The 22831-nt window shown below is 46.3% G+C and overlaps 2 protein-coding genes across 4 annotated transcripts in view; both read right to left on the reverse strand.

The window, feature by feature from the left end:
* Positions 1–55: 55 nt before the first annotated feature.
* On the reverse strand, positions 56–16509 carry HTRA4 (HtrA serine peptidase 4). The gene is made up of 9 exons (XM_070364070.1): positions 15912–16509; positions 15183–15282; positions 14086–14290; positions 12677–12871; positions 11997–12029; positions 10580–10694; positions 8584–8641; positions 7946–8041; positions 56–853 (listed from the first exon to the last, which is right to left on the reverse strand). The coding sequence occupies exons 1-9, from the start codon at positions 16390–16392 to the stop codon at positions 688–690; spliced, it is 1449 nt and encodes a 482-aa protein (XP_070220171.1). The 5' UTR covers positions 16393–16509; the 3' UTR covers positions 56–687.
* A 206-nt stretch (positions 16510–16715) lies between these two features.
* PLEKHA2 (pleckstrin homology domain containing A2) overlaps positions 16716–22831 on the reverse strand; it is a 64482-nt gene continuing 58366 nt past the window's right edge. For all 3 annotated transcript variants that reach the window (XM_070364391.1, XM_070364392.1, XM_070364393.1), the window contains exons 11-12: positions 20984–21061; positions 16716–20547 (exon numbers count right to left, since the gene is read on the reverse strand). In XM_070364391.1, the coding sequence (XP_070220492.1) occupies positions 20185–20547; positions 20984–21061 (441 nt within the window). In that variant the 3' untranslated portion in view covers positions 16716–20184. The remainder of the gene's footprint in view (positions 20548–20983; positions 21062–22831) is intronic.

Below are 22831 nucleotides of genomic sequence, written 5' to 3' on the forward strand. Positions count from 1 at the left end.
GAGGTAAAAGTCTGTAAATTATTAGAGTTTCTATTTTATAGAATATTTTATAGAAGCCCTCCTCACAGAAAAGCTGATGGGAACCAGAGTTGTTTCCACTGCTAGCTGACAACCTGAGAATCTATATTCCTCTGTGACCATCCAAATTTGTTAGTTTCAGTGTGACTTCCAAGTGATGAGCATCCTCTGTATTTACAAACCCTGGCCAAATGTGAGAAACCTGAAAAACTGTTTGAGTAAAGGAATAATATTAAAAATGTGATTTCCTTTGCACTCTGGATTCAGTTTCTTAATATTGGTAGATAGATGTATGTATGTGTGTGTGTGTGTGGTGTTATATCCAGTTTATGGCTATAGAGAAGTTTTATAGTACTAAAATGTCCTTCCATCAGGATAAATTAGAAACTGCCCGTTTTCAGTTGTTTCCTGTTGTTAAATAAAATTTTATCAGCTCCCCAGACTTCCTGGCACCGTGTCCTTCTACTTCCCTTAGGCTTCTCAGCAGCAGTTGTAACACCCCCAACCTGATGGTTCTGGAATGTGTTTATGTGTGTTTTAAAAGCACACATTTTTCTTCAAAAGAAAGAGATCCTAAAACCCCTTGCCATCACCGGCACATCCTCAATACAAACCAGGTAATGTAGCTTTGGTTTTGTTAGATGATAATTTATCTTTAAAGCAAGGCTTTTAATTGATTATCTCAGGTGTGACTGTCAGGATCAAAGTTTGACTTTTCCGACGAATCAGGAGGGAAAGTGAATCATTGGCCTTAACAGCTTCAATCACATCGGTTGTCGTGGTGACAGGCAGTCCGTTTATGCTGACAATTACATCGTGGTCTTTCAACCCAGAGCTGGGAGGGGAGAAAAAAGGACCATGAAACTGTAAGAGTTTGACTTAACCCCCATCTAGAATTTAATGTCTGTCTCTTAAGGCCCTACTATCGTGCTGACATTAAGCATGCAAACCAGGGAACCAGAAATAGCCTCCATCCTTCCAAATATGCCACTTCCCTGGTGGCTCAGATGGTAAGGAGTCTGCCTGCAATGCAGGAGACCTGGGTTCTATCCCTGGGTTGGAAGATCCTAAGGAAATGGCAACCCACTTCAGTAATTCTTACCTGGAAAATCCATTTTTGGAAGAGCCTGGCAGGCTCGTCCATGGGGTTGCAAGAGTTGGACACAACTGAGTGACTTCACTTTCACTTTTCACTTCCAAATATGGGGGCTGTTCTAGTATATGCTACAGAATCACTGGAGAACAACAACCCTACTCACCTTTCTAAAATTCATATTCCACCAGAATCATATGTATGAAATTTGCCCCTCCCATATGTTAGATTTGGTTTGAAATAGCAAGTTGAGCTTTTCTTTTCTGTTAATCCCTGACCTCACTTAACCTGAAACATACCCTCAACCTTACCAATAAACGTGAAAAGCCCAAGCAATACATATTTTTCCAGACAATTACACTCTGATCAGTGGGGTGTTGACAGCCCACTTACCTGCCCCACCTTCACCTACAATTTATGGACCTGGAGGGTATGCTGAGCTGTACTACAGAAGCAATTTCCAGAAAGTCAAAAACCAATCATGAAGCTCCAAGCTCTAAATATTTAAGGCTTCTTTCCCTCAAAGTTGTGATTATTTTCAGCCTCCAACATATTTGTTTCACATAGAATATATGTTCTAGAAACAAAACTAGTTCCAGATATAAAACAGTACAGTAAATATATAGCCATGTGGACGATCTGTCTTAAAGTCAAAAACAGGCTTGAAGTCAAATGACCACAGGAGACACCATTTGAGGGAATTGGGGAGGGGGGTGCATTGGTGGGATTCCCTGGCAGTCCAGTGGTTAGGACTCTGTGCTTTCACTGCCAGGGGGGCAGGTTATTAGACCCCTGGTCAGGGAACTGAGATCTCATAAGCCGCCAGGTACAGAAGTAAAAAGAGTGAGGAATAGGAAGCTAAGAAGCCCAGGGAAGAAATGATAATGTGGGAGGATTATCAGGGTATGTGGAGTTTATTTTAAAAAAAGAAAAGAGAAATTTAAAGGAAGTGCATATGAAGAGAAGTTCAAGGGTAGAGCTAAAAGCAGAGAAAACCTTGAGAACAAGGGCAGTTGCAGGGTGGGGGGGAGGGGAGCGAGGTGGGGGCAGTGTGTAGGTGGAGGGGTTGGTGCCTGGTATGGTGCACAAAGAAAGAAGTTAATTCACAATAGTTCTGTAAGTAGAAAAAGAAATCTGTAAAGTATTACTGGATGCAAACTATGCATCAAATATGGGGAAGTGGGGCTCAGACAAATAAGAGAGCTTCCCCCATGACTATCAGCTTGTAAGAAGCTAAAGCAGGATTTCATCCTGGATGTTTCAGACTTGAAAACCCATCTTCTTGCCAGTCACTCTGTCTCTCAGAAACAATAACAGCAGCCGCAAGAGTAAGATAATCCAGGGGCCAAGCCAGGTCCCACATCCCTGCCTTCTGACTGACACAGTATGTAACTTCCAAGGTCATTAACCTCTGCACCCCATTTGCTGCCTCTGTAAAATAACACCTATATCCCCAAATTACTGGGGGCTTGAACAAGTACATCAGATCAGATCAGATCAGTCGCTCAGTCGTGTCCGACTCTTTGAGACCCCATGATTCGCAGCACACCAGGCCTCCCTGTCCATCACCAACTCCCGGAGTTCACTGAGACTCACGTCCATCGAGTCAGTGATGCCATCCAGCCATCTCATCCTCTGTCGTCCCCTTCTCTTCCTGCCCCCAGTCCCTCCCAGCATCAGAGTCTTTTCCAATGAGTCAACTCCTCACATGAGGTGGCCAAAGTACTGGAGTTTCAGCTTTAGCATCATTCCTTCCAAAGAAATCCCAGGGCTGATCTCCTTTAGAATGGACTGGTTGGATCTCCTTGCAGTCCAAGGGACTCTCAAGAGTCTTCTCCAACACCACAGTTCAAAAGCATCAATTCTTCAGCACTCAGCCTTCTTCACAGTCCAACTCTCACATCCATACATGACCACAGGAAAAACCATAGCCTTGACTAGACGAACCTTTGTTGGCAAAGCAATGTCTCTGCTTTTGAATATGCTATCTAGGTTGGTCATAACTTTCCTTCCAAGGAGTAAGCGTCTTTTAATTTCATGGCTGCAGTCACCATCTGCAGTGATTTTGGAGCCCCCCCAGATAAAGTCTGACACTGCTTCCCCATCTATTTCCCATGAAGTGATGGGACCGGATGCCATGATCTTTGTTTTCTGAATGTTGAGCTTTAAGCCAACTTTTTCACTCTCCACTTTCACTTTCATCAAGAAGCTTTTGAGTTCCTCTTCACTTTCTGCCATAAGGGTGGTGTCATCTGCATATCTGAGGTTATTGATATTTCTCCCGGCAATCTTGATCTTGATTCCACTTTGTGTTTCTTCCAGTCCAGAGTTTCTCATGATGTACTCTGCATATAAGTTAAATAAACAGGATGACAATATACAGCCTTGACGAACTCCTTTTCCTATTTGGAACCAGTCTGTTGTTCCATATCCAGTTCTAACTGTTGCTTCCTGACCTGCATAAAAATTTCTCAAGAGGCAGATCAGGTGGTCTGGTATTCCCATCTCTTTCAGAATTTTCCACAGTTTCTTGTGATCCACACAGTCAAAGGCTTTGGCATAGTCAATAAAGCAGAAATAGATGTTTTTCTGGAACTCTCTTGCTTTTTCTATGATCCAGCGGATGTTGGCAATTTGATCTCTGGTTCCTCTGCCTTTTCTAAAACCAGCCTGAACATCAAGAAGTTCACGGTCCACATATTGCTGAAGCCTGGCTTGGAGAATTTTGAGCATTACTTTACTAGCGTGTGAGATGAGTGCAATTGTGCGGTAGTTTGAGCATTCTTTGGCATTGCCTTTCTTTGGGATTGGAATGAAAACTGACCTTTTCCAGTCCTGTGGCCACTGCTGAGTTTTCCAAATTTGCTGGCATATTGAGTGCAGCACTTTCACAGCATCATCTTTCAGGATTTGAAATAGCTCAACTGGAATTCTATCACCTCCACTAGCTTTGTTCGTAGTGATGCTTTCTAAGGCCCACTTGACTTCACATTCCAGGATGTCTGGCTCTAGGTCAGTGATCACACCATCGTGATTATCTGGGTCGTGAAGATCTTTTTTGTATAGTTCTTTGTGTATTCTTGCCATCTCTTCTTAATATCTTGTTCTGTTAGGTCCATACCATTTCTGTCCTTTATCGAGCTCATCTTTGCATGAAATGTTCCTTTGGTATCTCTGATTTTCTTGAAGAGATCCCTAGTCTTTCCCATTCTGTTGTTTTCCTCTATTTCTTTGCATTGATCACTGAAGAAGGCTTTCTTATCTCTTCTTGCTATTCTTTGGAACTCTGCATTCAGATGCTTATATCTTTCTTTTCTCCTTTGCTTTTCACTTCTCTTCTTTTCACAGCTATTTGTAAGGCCTCCCCAGACAGCCATTTTGCTTTTTTGCATTTCTTTTCCATAGGGATGGTCTTGATCCCTGTCTCCTGTACAATGTCATGAACCTCATTCCATAGTTCATCAGGCACTCTATCTATCAGATCTAGGCCCTTAAATCTATTTCTCACTTCCACTGTATAATCATAAGGGATTCGATTTAGGTCATACCTGAATGGTCTAGTGGTTTTCCCTACTTTCTTCAATTTAAGTCTGAATTTGGTCATAAGGAGTTCATGGTCTGAGCCACAGTCAGCTCCTGGTCTTGTTTTTGCTGACTGTATAGAGCTTCTCCATCTTTGGCTGCAAAGAATATAATCAATCTGATTTCAGTGTTGACCATCTGGTGATGTCCATGTATAGAGTCTTCTCTTGTGTTGTTGGAAGAGGGTGTTTGTTATCACCAGTGCATTTTCTTGGCAAAACTCTATCAGTCTTTGCCCTGCTTCATTCCATATTCCAAGGCCAAATTTGCCTGTTACTCCAGGTGTTTCTTGACTTCCTACTTTTGCATTCCAGTCTCCTATAATGAAAAGGACATCTTTTTTGGGTGTTAGTTCTAAAAGGTCTTGTAGGTCTTCATAGAACCGTTCAACTTCAGCTTCTTCAGCGTTACTGGTTGGGGCATAGTTTTACATATTTACATAGTTTTACATAGATTACTGTAATATTGAATGGTTTGCCTTACAAATGAACAGAGATCATTCTGTTGTTTTTGAGACTGCATCCAAGTACTGCATTTCGGACTTTTTTGTTGACCATGATGGCCACTCCATTTCTTCTGAGGGATTCCTGCCCACAGTAGTAGACATAATGGTCATCTGAGTTAAATTCACCCATTCCAGTCCATTTCAGTTTGCTGATTCCTAGAATGTCGACGTTCACTCTCCATCTCTTGTTTGACCACTTCCAATTTGCCTTGATTCATGGACCTGACATTCCAGGTTCCTATGCAATATTGCTCTTTACAGCATCGGACCTTGCTTCTATCACCAGTCACATCCACAGCTGGGTATTGTTTTTGCTTTGGCTCCATCCCTTCATCTTTCTGGAGTTATTTCTCCACTGATCTCCAGTAGCATATTGGGCACCTACTGACCTGGGGAGTTCCTCTTTCAGTATCCTATCATTTTGCCTTTTCATACTGTTCATGGGGTTCTCAAGGCAAGAATACTGAAGTGGTTTGCCATTCCCTTCTCCAGTGGACCACATTCTGTCAGACCTCTCCACCATGACCCGCCCGTCTTGGGTTGCCCCATGGGCATGGCTTGGTTTCATTGAGTTAGACAAGGCTGTGGTCCTCGTGTGATTAAATTGACTAGTTTTCTGTGAGTATGGTTTCAGTGTGTTTGCCCTCTGATGCCCTCTTGCAATGCCTACTGTCTTACTTGGGTTTCTCTTACCTTGGGCGTGGGGTATCTCTTCATGGCTGCTCCAGCAAAGCGCAGCCATTGCTCCTTACCCTGGACGAGGGGTATCTCCTCACCGCCGCCCTTCCTGACCTTCAATGTGGGATAGCTCCTCTAGGCCCTCAGACCCTTTAAATGATGCCTGACACAGTAAGTGGTTGATAAATGCCAGCTGTTATTACCAGAAGTGTAATCACTATTATAAGTGGGTGACACCAGGAAGATTTCCAGTTTATCAGAGACTTCAAGGCAGCAGCATTTCCCACCGTGTAACATGCACCTGAATCCCCTGAAGATCTTATTTAAAAAGCAGATTCTGATTCTTTCTAAACTTTTTATTTTATATTGGAGTATGTTGTGTTAGTTTTGGTGTACAGCAAAGTGATTCAGTTACGCCTAGACACGTATCTATTCTTTTTCAAATTCTTTTCCAGCGGTACTCCTGTCATTCTAAAAAGCTCTAGCTAATGCCATTGTTGCTGGTCTACAGATCAAATTTTGAGGAGCAAGGACTGAAGAGCTGAAAGAAATAGCTTTGGCCTTGAACCAGAAGTTAAAAATAAGTGGGGGCAGGGACCCAGAAAGCCTAGAAAAGCCAATGGCAAGTCAAATATAGTAACTGGAAGCCTAACACTTAGCTGTTCTGAACAGTTAGTACCCTATAGATTCTTGCCCTATGAAAAGAGTTAACATAATCTAAGCAGACTGTTGAGCCCTTAAAAAAACAAAAATGGTGAGGGAAGGATATGCAAGAAGCATAAGAGAGAGACCAGGAGAATAACTGTAGGCCGAGTCATCTTTTCTCTCAGTAGTTACTGGAAATCTCTCAAAATGGCTCTAGCCTTTGCTTTATTCACTTTATGTACTTGTTTAGTGCTGGCCTCTGATAGTGTCAGAGAATTGATTAGTGTCATCCAGAATTTCAAAGTACCTAGAATATGTTCCTAAACTCCTAACCCTCCAGATTCTTCTGATTCTTATTAAGTAAGGTAGCAAAAGAGTAGATTTGGCAATTCTAGCAAAATTAGTTTAAATTTATGTGAACTGGTAGCCACATTAAAAAAAAGTTTTTCTCTAATTTTTAAACAGATGGAACTAACATATAAAAATGTACTTTAATGTCTTAGCTGTATATATAAAATATCATTTTAACATGTCATATTTTAATAATTATTATACGTATTTTACACTCTTTGAAATCTTCTAGAAACAGCATGTGCTGCTAAGTTGCTTCAGTCGTGTCCGACTCTGTGCGACCCCACAGACGGCAACCTACCAGGCTCCCCCGTCCCTGGGATTCTCCAGGCAAGAACACTGGAGTGGGTTGCCATTTCTTTCTCCAATGCATGAAAGTGAAAAGTGAAAGTGAAGTCGCTTAGTCGTGTCCGACCCTCAGCAACCCCATGGACTGCAGCCTTCCAGGCTCTTCTGTCCATGGGATTTTCCAGGCAAGAGTACTGGAGTGGGGTGCCATTTCCTTCTCTGAGAAACAGCGTATACCTGATGATAATTTCTTCCACAGTGCAGTTATTAAAGTAAAATGCAATCTTCCCAGAACAACAACAAAAAAAGGTATGCTTCATGGGAAAACATTTTACATTGCTTCTGTTCTGTTTTGTTTTAATTCAATTATCAATTAAAATTAAGTAAAATGCAAAATGGGGTTACCCAGGTGGCTAGAGGTAAAGAACCTACCTGCCAATGCAGGAGACCTTAAGAGAAGCAAGTTTGATCCCTGGCTTGGGAAGATCTCCTGGAGAAGGAAATGGCAACCTACTCCAGTATTCTTGCCTGGAGAATCCCATGGACAGAGGGGCCTGGTGGACTGCAGTCCGCAGGGTCATAAAGAGCCGGAGAGGACTGTAGCGACTTAGCATGCAAGCATGCAGAAAACGTAAAATGCAGTCGGTCACACCCCTCAGGTGTTCAGTAGCCTCTGCAGGTGGAGCCCACAGTACGGGACAGGACCCTGGATCCTACACACGTTTACCACGGGACACATCTAGTGAGAAGGGAGGAGCCTGGGCCGGGGCCTGCACTGCTCTTACCTTTCAGCAGCTGTTCCTTGAATCACCTCATGTACAAAAACCCCAGAAGCCACGTCAGGGAATTCTGGATCTTGCCTTTTCATTTCTTGAAGCAGACTAGGAAGAGAGACAAGAGTTTCCCCAGGAGGTTAGGAAGCACAGTGAACTAGCTCTGGCCCACCCCTAGCTCTCAGCGGGGACTCTCTGCTCTGCCCAAGGCTCACACCCAGGGGACAAGGACACCATCTAGCTGGTCACAGGGCCACAGTCATTCTTCCCCTGATTCTCGGTGCCAAAGCCTAGAACCACTGGACGTTATAAAGTGTGGCCCTAGTGTGACTTCCCTGACTGTCCAGTGGTTAAGACTCTGAATTTCCACTGCAAGGGGGACAGGTTCAATCCCTGGTCGGGGAACAAAGATCCCATGTGCCACGTGGTGCAGCCAAAAGGAAAGTAAATTAAAAAAATACAGCCACAAGTGAAAGAGTCCCATGGAAAGCACAGTGCGTTGGTGCCGGCAGACGCGGTCACCGACTCCATGACAAGTGGTAGGTGATTCATCCGCTGCTGACCACATCCTCTACCTTCCCCGTTCAGACTCTCTATCTGTAACTTTTGCTTCTGAAATACAGCCCAGACATAGTCAAGCCTGTGCTTACTTCATTGTGAGGGGTAGCATGCGCAGACCCAGATATTTCTTCTGTGAGAGAGCCTTTCCTGGAAAGGAAAATTATAATGTGTTACTGACAACAAGACCTCTCTCCTTTTGGCAGAGCTTAAAAGACCCGGAGTCACAGAATATTCCTTCCAATTATAACTGCCCTCTCAGGCTGTCAGCCAAGACAAACGTGCTTCAGAGAACCTTCGTCATTAGCGCAGGCTCACCGCCCCACCTCCAGCCCCAGGCTTTCCTTTCCACAGCAATTCAATCCGAATATTTCTGGGTACACCTCATGCCAGGCCTTGTGCCTGGCCCCCAGTATTGCTGCCTGGCCCCCCTGTGATCGGAGTCGGGTCTAACATGAAACATGACTCTCTCTTCTGCAGTACTCAAAGGAGTGTCTCCACCACAGGTAAGGCCTTTGAGGGCTCCTGAAAAGCACTGGAGGGGAAGAAAAAGGTGAAAAGTGAAAGTGTTAGTTGCTCAGTTCAGTTCAGTCGCTCAGTCGTGTCCGACTCTTTGTAACCCCATGAATCACAGCACGCCAGGCCTCCCTGTCCATCACCAACTCCCAGAGTTCACCCAAACTCATGTCCATAGAATTGGTGATGCCATCCAGCCATCTCATCCTCTGTCGTCCCCTTCTCCTCCTGCCCCCAATCCCTCCCAGCATCAGAGTCTTTTCCAATGAGTCAAGTCTTCGCATGAGGTGGCCAAAGTATTGGAGTTTCAGCTTCAGCATCAGTCCTTCCAATGAACACCCAGGACTGATATCCATTAGGATGGACTGGTTGGATCTCCTTGTAGTCCAAGGGACTCTCAAGAGTCTTCTCCAACACCACAGTTCAAAAGCATCGATTCTTTGGTGCTCAGCTTTCTTCACAGTCCAACTCTCACATCCATACATGACCACTGGAAAAACCATAGCCTTGACTAGACAGACCTTTGTTGGCAAGGTAACATCTCTGCTTTTGAATATGCTGTCTAGGTTGGTCATAACTTTCCTTCTAAGGAGTAAGCGTCTTTTAATTTTATGGCTGCAATCACCATCTGCAATGATTTTGGAGCCCAAAAAAATAAAGTCAGCCACTGTTTCCACTGTTTCCCCATCTATTTCCCAAGAAGCGATGGGACCAGATGCCATGATCTTTGTTTTCTGAATGTTGCGCTTTGGACGGAGATCTAACCAGTCCATTCTAAAGGAGATCAGTCCTGGGTGTTCTTTGGAAAGAATGATGCTAAAGCTGAAACTCCAGTACTTTGGCCACCTCATGCGAAGAGTTGACTCATTGGAAAAGACTGATGCTAGGAGGGATTGGGGGCAAGAGGAGAAGGGGACCACAGAGGATGAGATGGTGGGATGGCATCACCGACTCGATGGACATGAGTTTGAGTGAACTCCAGGAGTTGGTGATGGACAGGGAGGCCTGGTGTGCTGCGATTCATGGGGTCACAAAGAGTCGGACACGACTGAGTGACTGAACTGAACTGAAGCCAACTTTTTCACTCTCCTCTTTCACTTTCATCAAGAGGCTGTTTAGTTCCACTTTACTTTCTACCATAAGGGTGGTGTCATCTGCATATCTGAGGTTATTGATATTTCTCCCAGCAATCTTGATTCCAGCTTGTGCTTCTTCCAGCCCAGCATTTCTCATGATGAACTCTGCATATAAGTTAAATAAGCAGGGTGACAATACTTGACGCACTCCTTTTCCTATTTGGAACCAGTCTGTTGTTCCATGTCCAGTTCTAACTGTTGCTTCCTGACCTACATATAGGTTTCTCAAGAGCCTTAGTTGCTCAGTCACATCCAGTTCTTGGCAACCCTATGGACTGTAGCCCGCCAGACTCCTCTGTCCATGGAATTCTCCAGGCAAGAATCTTCCCTGACCCAGGGATCAAAGCTGGGTTTCTTGCATTGCAGGCATATTCTTTACTATCTGAGTCACCAGGAAGCCTGGAGGGGAAGAAAAGTCCGAACCAACTCCCCTTACCTTTCAGCTGGCGCTCATGGAATTCGGCCAAGAACTGCCGAATGCGATCCGAGGGAATTGCAAAGGAGATTCCTGCAGTCACCTTCAGTGTGTTTATGCCAATCACATTACCATCCTGCCAAAGGAGGGGACATCGCTCAGCTGCCCAGCTGTGCAGACTGAACAGGCAAAGGAAGGAGAGAGCTTACGGATGCTTAGGGTGGAGCAGCAGGTGGCATCTTAGAGGACCAGCAGTGTGGCGGGTTACAGAGGGGGCCTACTCCAGTACAGATTCCTGCTGAGGAGTTTGGGGTTTTAATCCTGAGCTCACTTTTTTTTTCTTGCTCAAATTACATTGATTTTTCAAAGTGAACCACAGTTTATATTTCAACACAGATATGAGGATAAGGAATATATGCCTTTCCATTCCTTAAATGAGACTAAAAATAAACATGGAAAAGGCAAAAAGCTGTTGACTTTCAGTCACACTTCAATGAAACTATTCAGAAGATTCAGCAAATTGACCTTAGGAACAAAGCTCCCCTAAACATAAATTATGAAGTGGGAAATACTTTTTCTGAATTTCATCATCCCTTAGCTTTTGTTACGTAATGGGCAGGAGAAAAAAAAAAAGACTTCCTATCACACTGAAATACAGATTATAATTCAATAGGTCTGGAGTGTGACTTGAAATTCAGCATTTCATCTCCGCTCTAGTAAATTCATTGTCTACTGGAAAAAGCAGGCCCCAAACCACGTGCAATGTTATAAGTAAAAAGTGCTCAGTGATTTCACACCCAAGGCATCCTCCTACAAGCAAATGTAGCATGTAAAGAGGAACCAAAAACGACCCACTCAAAGGGACTCAGAGGCTACGGTCACAGGCTGTGTTTCAGACAGCGCTGGCCTCTCACGTTGCCACATGTATTTGAGCAACTGGAAACCCTGGCATTGCCACCAGGGATGTTGATTAAAATTTAAGAATTAAATACATGAGAGAGCAATGTTGTTGATGCCTTTATCGTCTCTACGCAGGTCAATACTAAATTAGCATTTTGGGGTGAGAGTTAGTTCTTCACATGTGGAAGCAGGAGGTCATCAGGGATATACATTCCACAGTACAGTGGTCGTTTGACATAATTTGGGTTTAGTACCCAGGACTTTTGTTAAGTACCCAAGGAAAGCAGAGAACACGTGGAAGAGATGTAAGTAGGTGTGAAGGAAACTCTGGCACCCTCAACTGGATGAGCTCACACACCAGGATGACAAACCCATCGTAGATCTGAAATTTTCCTAACTCTTCACTTACGGTGCAGTAATAGAAAAGCACCAGACCACACGTCTCCACACAGGAGCAACATGGCCATCTGCACCATGAAATGTCAAGTCTCTGAAAGCTAGGAAGAGGTGTGAGGCAACAAATAAAGTGGCTACTTACCAAGTTCACTAGAGGCCCCCCAGAATTCCCGTGCTGAAGACAGAATTGGAAAAAGCCATCAGTACTTTTTTCCTGGTCACATCTACATAGTCCCTAAAGAGGTTTATCAAAATCAGCCTGCTCTAGTGAGCCCCTGTTCCCGCAGGGCAGGCAAAGGCAAGCTGCATCATCATCAATTCCGAAATCAGTGCAGGTAAAGAACGATAGGGAGAGGGGACTTCCCTGGTGGTCCAGAGGCTAAGACTCCTCACTACCAAGGCAGGAGGGCCCAGTTCCATCCCTAGTCAGGGAACTAGACTCCACGTGCCCCAACTAGATCCCAAGTGCCACAACTAAGACTCAGACAGATAGATAAATAAATAAACAAATAAACGAATATCTTAAAATTAAAAAAAAGAACAACAGCAAGGGGACCACCACTTCCTATGGCAGTGGTGACCTCTGTGACAGACCCTAAGAGACCATCCAGTATCGTGGATGCCAGTTATCACATCTCACAGGCTGACCTCTAACAACATGGCACTCCAGCCCTCCCACTAGGGTAGACCTGATCTCTGGACATCCCTGAAAGGCCAAAGGGAAACAAAGGTACCCTGAAGTGTTCTTCTCACTGCATTGCCGGTGAGATCTTACTGGCCACTGCATCTTACAGGCTGAGGACAGCCACCCCCGTGACTTACATTAATTATGGCATCCGTCTGGATATAATCCATGTCTGAATCCTTCAGCCCAAGCTCTTTGCCCCCTCGCTGGGTGGTGCTGACAATTCCTGCCGTCACTGTGTTCTGCAGTGAAAACGGGCTCCCCAAGGCCACCACGAACTCGCCAGCTCGCAGGTCAGATGACTTTCCCAGCAGCAGTACAGGGAGGTCAGTCTGTATGTGGGTGAGGAGGGATGAGATGGATACATCAAGAATGGACTCAATCAGCATTTGTGTATAACATATAAATGACACGGGCACTACCATTTTAGCACCCGGAATCTAAGAATCGACCACACACCTCGGTTCTACAACTGCCTGAGGCTTCTTCCTTACACTCCGACTACACCAGACTCTCACTTGTTAAGATGATCAGACGATCTCTAAAATATACAATCACTGCTTGTAGAAATGATAAGTAAACAAAGTGAAGTTAATTGATGAAATATAAACCGATGTTAGCAGTTTACTCAGCCCGAATCCAGCTCACAAGTTTGCAAAGTTAACAAGCCATGAACAGAAAGGAGGTCACCCAAAGCAGTCTTTCTCTTTAACTGTGCACATGAACCTCTTGGGAATCATACGAAGAGGTAGGTTCTCACAGACGTAGCGAATGGACATGTGGACACAGGGTGGGAAGGAGAGGGTGGAACGAATCAGGAGAGCAGCTCTGACACATACACACCGCCATGTGTGAAAGAGAGAGCTAGTGGGAAGCTGTGGCATAGCACTGGGAGCTCAGCTCGGTGCTCTGTGATGACCTAGAGGGGTGAGACGGTGGAGGGAGTGGGAGGGAGGCTCCTGATGGAGGGGATGTACGTACACAAATAGCTGATTGACTTTGCCGCAGGCAAAACTAATACAATTTGTAAAGTTTAAAAATAAAATAAAATTAAAAAAAAAAACTAAAGAGAAAGAAAATAAAAGAGAGCATAGTACCATAGGATTATAGAGGTGAATAAAATAAAAAAAGAAAAGGCAGGTTCTGATTCAGTCGATCTGAGTTGTCTAAACACTTCTCAGATGATGTCAGTACTGCCGGGATGTGGACCACTTTGCATAGAAGGAACTCAAAGCACATCTTAGCAGCTTGGAATCCACTACAGTCATGTCTGGTGTTCTAAGACAGCAGAGAAATAAGTTTCCCAGAAGCAGGCTCTGTTGGAGAAGGAACTGAAGGAGAAAAAAAGACAGCTGTGTAGTTAATAGAAATTGCTAGGGATGGACAGACGGGCATGGGAAAAAATAAAAAAAAGGAGTGACGAACAGAAAGAAAGAGAACAGGGGTGGGAGACGAAGGAAACATATAGCAAGAAGAAAAGATGTGTGATCGGGTGGGGAAGAAAAGACCAGCAAGTTGATGAAAATCCCCAAATACGCAGACTCACATTTGGCTCAATCTTGATCAGGGCAAGATCCAGTTTATGGTCAATGTCCTTGACGGTGGCTTCATACTGGACCCCACTCTGCAGCTCCGCCTGGATCCGCTGCTGGTTAGTGAGGACGTGGGCGTTGGTAACAATGAGCCCATCCTCAGACACTATGAACCCAGAGGCACTGGACACAGGAACATCCTCACTGCCGAGAGGTGACCTGTCTCAGCAAGACAATAGCATAAGCCAAGGGCAGGCAAATCAGGGCATCCGCTGTAATCTGGAAGCACGAGAAACCTGGCGTTTATCAAACATTCTCTCACTCTAGCTTCCTCAGACATTGTACTTCTCCCTGTTTCCATTCTCTCCACGTTAACCGGACTCTGTGTGTTCAGTGCCCTGGCCATCCCTTAGGAACAGGACTGAGAGCTGATTCCAATTCTCCTTTTCCAGGAATGTCCCCGTCTTGCTGCTCAAAGTAGCTGTCCTCTGCTTCAAAGAGGACTAACCTAATCGTGGAGAAGGAAATGACAACCCACTCCAATATTCTTGCCTGAGAAATCCCACAGGCAGAGGAGCCCGGCATGGGGTCGCAAAAGAGTCAGACACGACTCAGCGACTAAACCCAATCCTGGGGGCAAAAGTGGATCTAGTGCCACTTTATCCAGCACCCAAGCAAGGAGGGAGCCAGAGGAGTCTGGTCCCTGCCTATTTTCCACTCCGAACTGGCCTAGAACTGACATATGACAAGTTTCTCTTGCCCTCTGGGTCTGGGATTCCTTTCATGCAGAAGATGCCAGGCAAGATCACCATCGAGAAGCCTCCTGGCTCTTGCATTTGACCTCGAATTTGTCTGAGGGAGAGAAATAGCTCAGGTTTGCAAGTAGGAATCCTTATGACTAGGGCTTTTTGGCGAAACGACCAACAGATTATACAAGGTCTTTGAGCCCCTTGATTTTCTCAGGGCGGTTTTTAAGACTGAGTGATGCTGGGAGAACTAACTGATGCTGGAAGGGCGGATGCGGTGGGAGTAGGGGGGGTGGCGGATGGAGCAGAGAGGCTCTCAGGAAACTTAGCCCAGGATTCTAGCTTCCTCCTCAGACCCCTTTTACCTGCGGAACAGCTGTAAATGGACCACGGACGGGGCCACCTTCTCCACCACTGAGGCGATGAAGTTGAACTTGTTCCTGAGCCAGCCTGCACTTCCGGTCCCTGCGAAGAGATGCTTTATTCTTGGGGCAGGGGTTGGAGGAGTAGGACCCTGGCTGCCTGGCCGCATGGAGTATCACCTCTTAAATCTCCCGTCCTCTCTCCCGTTTCCCTCCCTTTCCTCTCTACCGTCTCCCCCATGAGGATACACCTTGAGGAGACCAGACCTGTCATCCTGATTGGGAAATTACTTAAAAGGGAAGACGGTGGTCAACAGCTATGGGGAGGAAATTGGGGAGCAACCACATGGGAGCCGGTAAGCAGACACCAAACTTCAGGAGCGTGCGTGCTCAGTCGTGTCCGACTCTTTGCTACCCCATTGGCTGTAGCCCACCAGGCCTCCTCTGTCCATGGGATTCTCCAGACAAGAACACTGGAGTGGGTTGCCATGCCCTCCTCCAGCGGATCTTCCCCACCCAGGGATCGAACCCTCATCTCTTGCGTCTCCTGCATTGGCAGGAGAATTCTTTACCCCTGAGCCGCCACACTTAAGGAGGGAATAAAATCGGGAGCTCGGAGGCACTGACTCCCTTTGGCAAGGCAGCCGGGAGGAGCCGGCTGCAAACCCCGCGATGGGAACTCACTGGTTAAAGAAGCGAGAAGGGGGCGCCGAGAGCGCGCCCGCGGCTCACCTGGGTCCCCACAGTCCCCCTTCTGCACCGGCACTGCCGGGAGCGCACCACGGAGGCGCGCGGCGCGGTTCTCGGCGCGGAGCGCGCACAGGCTGCGGTAGGTCCGCCCGTCGCTGCCGCACACTGTCGCCCCCGCCGCCGGGCAGCCGCAGGTGCCCAGCGGGCGGCCGCCGAGGAGCCGGGGCGCGCGCGGCGCGAGGCACTGCAGTCCCGGGGCGCACGGCCGGCCCAGCGGCCCGCCGCAAGCCTCGCCCTCGGCCGCGGCGCAGACCCGGCAGCACCCGCAGCGGTCGAGCACCGGCGCGGTCCCCACCGAGCACCGGGGCAGCGGGGGGCAGCGCGTGGGTTCGCAGGCCGCTGGGCAGCGCGGCACGGGCCAGGCCCGTCCGGCCTGGACCCCGCGCCCACTTGGCGCGGGCAGCAGCAGCCACAGCAGAACGAAGGGTCCGAGCCCGGCAGGCCGCTGCAGGGGTCTGGCCATCCTACTCGCCTCCCACCTTCCCTCTGGACCCTCTCAGATGAGCAGCAGTCTCCGGACTGGAGTGCTGCCTTCGCCAGCCCCTGACTTTAAGGGGCAGAGCCTGGCAGCCCTTTCCACACACGCCTGTAACCCCCCTTTCAACCCATCCAGTCCAGTCCCAGGAGATGGAGACATGTCCTCGGCCCTTCCCCGACGCCCCCCCCTCCCCCGCCCTCCCAGGGACCCACCTCATGAAACCAGTAACACCCAGAACGGGGTTAGACTGACAAGACACATCACCCACCCACTGACAGACGGTCAGTGTTAGGAAAACATGCACCATATTTCAGTATTTCACGTGGTTTTATTACAAAACAAGCAACAAAACAGTTTTAGAAAATTACTTTTGCTACATACCAATTAGGAGATCACATAAAATGAGAAGCTTAAGAGTTTCCATGCACTCAGCTCAGCCTGCAAGTCAGTGCATTTCAGCTGAAACAGACTGGTTCAAAACACAGGATCATAGCACACCTTCTGGAACAGCAGGTAAGGGGTCAAACAGTATGGTTTTTGGCCAAATATTCGCTTTATTCAAACTCTACCAGGCATGAGTGACTGTAATTCACTACTGCAGGCAATAACACAGAGAGAAAAAGGAAGTAAGGGAAAAGAAAGCGATGGCTGGTAGAAACTATTTCTGACATGTTGGAAGCTCATAAACAAAGCTAATTTGGGAAACTCAATTTCCAAAACGCTAGTTACTACCTCCTTATGTCTATCTGGTTAACAGTGAAAACATATCAAATCTCACAGTTCAGCTACTGAATCTGCCACTTATGTATTGGATCCTTTTAGTCCATACAGACCACAATTACATTGTGGGGGAGGGGAGGTAAGAAAAACCAAAACACTACCTTCTGCTTCAAGTGAACTACGAAGTTGGACTCTCTGGGAGCCCAGCATTCTATTCAGAAACCAATGTGTGCCTCTTCTGTTTTCACGACATCTTAGTAAGACTGTCATCTCACAGAATGCAAAAGGCCATTCTAAGTTCACCAGCCATCAGCTGACTCTGAGCTAGCAAATCCTTAACTTTCAAGAACCTGAAACTGTTAGACACAGTGGGTGAAGACCACATCTAAAATCTTATGAAAAACAGCAACTCAGAAAATGCTTTTATCCCATACACACACAAAAATGCAGTACCTTTTTTGGTTCCTTTTTTTAAAGAAACAAGACTTATTCCAGAGCCTTTATGCACTTAACTACTAACCGATCCTGCCCTGTTTTTCCCGTTTGGTTCCACTTTTCACATTTCAAACCAAACACTTTGGTCGTATATGCACCATCTTTGGCTCACACGTGTAGTGACGTTAAAAGGTATGATGTGAAATTAACCAGAGGCTAAGAAACAATGGACACTAAAAGGAATTCTGAAATGAGATTTGGCAAGGAGCATGCCTCTAGGCTTCAATGAAGATAATTATATTTATCTGGTATTGGAGCTACATTAACAACATTCTAACTTGGAATTCCCAAGTATCTGCCAACTAGAATCCTTGTTTTCCCTCTATCATGGTAATACAATCTGGATTTATAAGTATGTTTAATTTAATACATTCTCAAAACAGCTCTTACTAAGAAACAGATCAGCTTACTGTAACGGCCAATTAATTTAGCTGTAGTAATCTAGCAGAGAGCTTACTGAAAAGAGAGGAGGAAATCGGTAGATTTTCACATCTGACACATCAAGAGATGACATCTTTCCATGAGTCAGGGAATGTATAAGAGATCTCAAAAGTTCCTAATTTATTTTTATAGTTCCATATCTCTGTGCACTTTCTTTGACCTAGCCAAAGAATTTTCTTGTGGGAACTTTGAAGATGAAACCTGAGACAAAGAACTTGAAGAATTGGGAATGGCTTCTTGAAATCAGGTGACTTGAAATATGTTGTCACCTGATTACTCATAAATAAATAAGCCCCAAACAAGGGGTTTTTAAGACAAAAGTATACAAGAGGCTGCAGAATAAAGAGAAAGAGAGTGAAATTCAGGGTAGATTTCCTTTTTCAAACCAGGACCAGTGAGCCAAACAATTTAAGTGAAGCTTATCTCTAAAGTAGGTTCAGTCAAGAAAAGTTCACAACCTGACAAGGAAACTACCCTGCCTGAAAGAAACAGATTTCCCTCAAGCCACTAAGGATTTTCTGACTACATGTTTTTTGCTGCAGTTGGATGTGAACATCGAGGGGAAGGGACTGACTTAGGTAAAAATGCTTCTCTTAGTCTCCTGCTATACTTGTTAACTTTTAATTTAAAGACAAAACTTAACTGATCTAGCTGATACAAAGTTATAGACAGAAATGAGTCAAATTCCCTCCCTTTGGGGAACCCTGGTAGCAGTTCACCACATAAGCTGGACAGACAGATTCCTCCAGGAACCTGGAAATAGCATCTCTTGACAAATGGAAGAAGGTGCATCCTAAAACACAGGATGGGAAACACAATCTATGCTCTTCTACCTGGGAAATCTCTAGCCAGCAATGCAGAGCCTCTAAATCAATGTTTCTACGCACAGTTTCTATTTTTGTTAAAAATATAAATATCTCTCAAGGCTATCTTTGTTATCTCCTCGGTGTTAAGCACACAGAACCTCATCAGATGATGAGGTGTCATCATGCAAGTACAGACACAAGGCATCATCCAAAAGGCGACACAAAGAACAGAAAGAAATCTAATCTGCCAGGTATACATGTACAGCACTGAAAACTAGACTAGTATCAGCCCATGAAAGAAGAGTTGAGAGGCCAGGACCCGAGATAATCTGTCTTTGCTAAAAGAGACTTTTTCCTCTGTAGGGAAAACATGAATCAAAGCATTTTAGCTGGGTGAACTAAATTCCGTCTCTTCCTGGCATCTGCTTTACAGCAACTCTCAAACTCTAAGATAGAGATCTGATGGATCACACAAGTGAATTACCATACACTCATCAACCATCCACGCATTTCAGTTAACACCATGTCAAGGGCAATATCTGTTTTGTTCTCAACACTGAACACTGATAAGCCCATCCTAAGGGTCTGACACAGAAATGGGGCGGGCAGGTCTGTCTTTCATGGCGACAGTATTCGGGTCAAAGAACATCTCAAAGAGAAAAGAGTAATTCTCAAAATTGGCTGATGCACTAGGGTTGAATTATTCCCCCATATCTTCAAAAGGCCCCTATTTCTTCCCTTATGGCAGTCCCCTGGAGTGGGGGAATCTCCCTGGTTGACATTTGGGGCCTCCCACAAGCCCCCAGATTTTAAGACCGTCCCTTAGAAAGTATCCTGACCAAGCTGGAGCCTGGGTCCCCCCCCCTAACCACCACCACCCCCTCTACCCTTTCAGTTGGGTTAGTTACCACTCTCCCACTTCACAGTCAAACTTCCGCCAATGTATAAGAACAAGATAAGACCAGATGACTGGCCTCAAGGTTCTGTGCCTGGCCTGAAAACAAAGGGAAGAAGCTAAGACAAAGACAAGGAACTAAAAATTGGTTAGGAATGAAACTGGACTTCCAACCTCCTCTCGCCAGGTGGACTGTGGAAGAGTCGAGCAAGAGGCACACTGAGCAAGCCTAGAGGTCTAACCTAGTGACCTTCCTAAATGAAAAACACTGCATTCATTTTCTTTAAAAAGTCAGCTGGATTCCCACTCCACAGGGATGCAAGTGCCAGGAAGGTCTCGGATTGTCCTGCATCAGATGGAGACACTGAGTCACGGCCCCTTAACTGAGCCCACCCCCTCCCTGCCAGGCACCGCGCCTCATCACACATCAGAGGTCCGTATATTTTCGTCATCGAGGTTGAACACAAATGGCTTCTCCTTGGGGTGCTGGGGTTCCGATCGGTGTCTTATCCGGGAGCTGGGCAGCACCGCAGACGTACTGCTCTCCCCAAGTCGAGGCGTGAACAAAGAGTCCTCAGCAGTCTCTTCGGTGGGAAGCAGCTTTTCCCCAGCCTGGGGGACGGGTGTCCAGGGCTGCCAGGAGGAGGCCAGGGAGGGGGCTTTGCAGAGGGTCTTTCTCTCCTCCCCAGGCGCCCGCCCTCTGCACAAGATAGAGTTGGGCCCCCCTGAGAGGCTGGAGCTTCCGGGGCGGGTCAAAGAAATGGACCGAGAAAAGGACATCTCCTGTGGAAAATAAAAGAGAGAGGGGGAAAAAAAGAAAAGTAAAAGGTTTCCTGACAATATTCATCCCAAAGGCCCAGGAAGAGGCCCTCCGCCCAGGATCACCTCCTCACAGGCCCAGAGATACATGTCCACAGAGATCAACTATGTCCAGCGGCAGCATTCACTCCGCAGGTGTCAAGGACTGCCTGGCAGGGAGATGTGTAGGACACATCAGAAGCCCTGGTTTTCTATCCAACTCTACCTCACCTCCTCCAACGACTGAACAGAAATAAAAATTTGTACCCAGATCAGTGGAAAGAGAAAAACAAACAAGACAGCTTGGAGCTTCTGCTGCATCTGGGCTCCGGGCTGCTTGCCTACATCACCAGAACCCGCCCACTCGGGACAACTCATCGCAAGGCTGACAGTGACTGTGAGCAGGAAGGAAGTGACTTACCCTGGGGTGGCACTTGAGGGCCTGGACAGCTGCCCCGATCTCCTTAATCCAGCTGTGCATGTCTTCCGGACTGTCCGCCTGCAAAACACCCAAGGCACTTACAGAGCCACGAACGCACTGTGACTTCAGCTTTCACGTCTGTAACTCAATTCAAAGTTCAGAAAACCACACCATTGGAACGGGAGGGGATCTCAGAGATCATCCAAGTGGCTTTCAGACCTCTGAGGATATTTGTTTTCCCCCAGCAAAGTTGTCTCTGTCACCTTATCAATAAAGTGGACAGTGGTCGTGAGAGAGGGAGAGCTTAGAGGTGAAGTCCCTCACCCCCTGTTGAACAAGATCGGCCTGGCCCTACCTCCTGTTTTACAGAAAAGTCAAATAAGGTTCAGAAAACCAGAGCCCAGAGTTTAGGGCTGGTTTTGATTCCACTCCCCAGATACCCAAAGCAGTCATCTTTCTGTTTTACTATAGCTATCCGAATAAATAATCCCACTTCCAGCTCCAGTCCCACTGAAACCAAATCCTCTGCAAAATCTCCCAGAGAGGCAGCTTCTCTAGGAACAGGGCCTCTCTCAAAATACAAACAATCTGGGTCTGTCCTGAGTCCCACCTAGGCCTCCACAGTTGCTAGACTTGCAGCACTTGGCTCACCAATGCGTACCGCACTGCTGAGCCCTTGGAAAGTTCTTGCCCTGGGAATCCCCTGGTGGTCCAGTGGTCAGGACTCCGTACTTCCACTGCTGAGGGTGAGGGTTCAATCCCTGGTTGGGGAATTGAGATCCTGCAAAATGCTCAGTGTAGCCCAAAGACTCCCCCAGAGAAATACAGAGCAACGCCAGAAGGGGGCAGCAGCGGCTCTGTGAAGAAAGGAGAATCCACAGCAGGTTGGAGCCCCAGGAATTCTGAGTGCCTTCCAGCGTCACCAGGTCGGGCTCAAGTGATCCTGGCAAACATTTACTGAGGCCTTACCCAGTGTGGCACGTGGCATCAGGTATCGGGCACAGGGTTGGGACCAAGACTGAAGGCCTGACATCCAGAAACTCACATTTGTTCCCCTCTCTTTGTCTCCCTGCTCTTTCCTCGGGTAGAGTCACCCCAAATTACCAGCATGCACTTGCGTGCCTGGGCACAGGTGAGTGCAATCACAGGCTGGCCCTGCAAAAGTTTCCACATACACCCCTCATTCTCCCCACCCCTAAAATGTTTCTTTCTCTTTGCATTACACACCAAGGTAATACACAACTGATTTTTTTAAAACCCTCAAACTTGTCCGCCTACCCCTTCCTGTCACGCCAAACCAACCCTCCCTGGTTAGATGTGTGCAGGACACTTACAAGGGGAGCAGTTTCACACCCCAGCGCGCTGGGCCAAAGAGAGGCAGCAAGGGCGCCCCAGTGGAAGGACGTTCTCAAGCAAATCTACCTGCTCCCTCTTTCCCTGGGACTTTTCCCAGTTACTGGACAACCAGAAAAAGAAACCCATCCTGAGTCCAAAAAGAGAACCAGGACACAGTCTCCAAGATTCTTCCAGAAGGCATTTTATGTACAGCAGGGCTAGCTGACTTGTTCCACAAGTAGAACTACTAGGAAAAATTAGATGAACTCATTGAGCCAAAGCAGTTTGAAAGTGCCTGATACACAGAAAGGGCTTCATATTAGTTATCACTGTTGTTATTATTATTATATGAGGGACTCAAATGAAGCCTTAAATTCCAATATTATAAATATATTTCGTGGCTTTCTCCCCTACAACTTTTTTTTTCATTTTCTTCATATTCAAACTGCATATAATTCTAAAGGGATCAAACTGTTGGGATCAAATAAGATAACACACTTTTTCTTAATATAC

Source organism: Bos mutus, chromosome 27 (genome assembly GCF_027580195.1).
Source record: "Bos mutus isolate GX-2022 chromosome 27, NWIPB_WYAK_1.1, whole genome shotgun sequence".
NCBI classification, from domain to species: domain Eukaryota; kingdom Metazoa; phylum Chordata; class Mammalia; order Artiodactyla; family Bovidae; genus Bos; species Bos mutus.

Coding starts and splice junctions, on each gene's coding strand:
- HTRA4 (XM_070364070.1), bottom strand. CDS start 16,392: ATGGCCAGACCCCTGCAGCGGCCTGCCGGGCTCGGACCCTTCGTTCTG. Junction 15,283..15,911: donor GGGGGACTGTGGGGACCCAG/GTGAGCCGCGGG, acceptor ATCTCTTCGCAG/GGACCGGAAGTGCAGGCTGG. Junction 8,042..8,583: donor ATGCTACCCCTCACAATGAA/GTAAGCACAGGC, acceptor CTCTCTTCCTAG/TCTGCTTCAAGAAATGAAAA.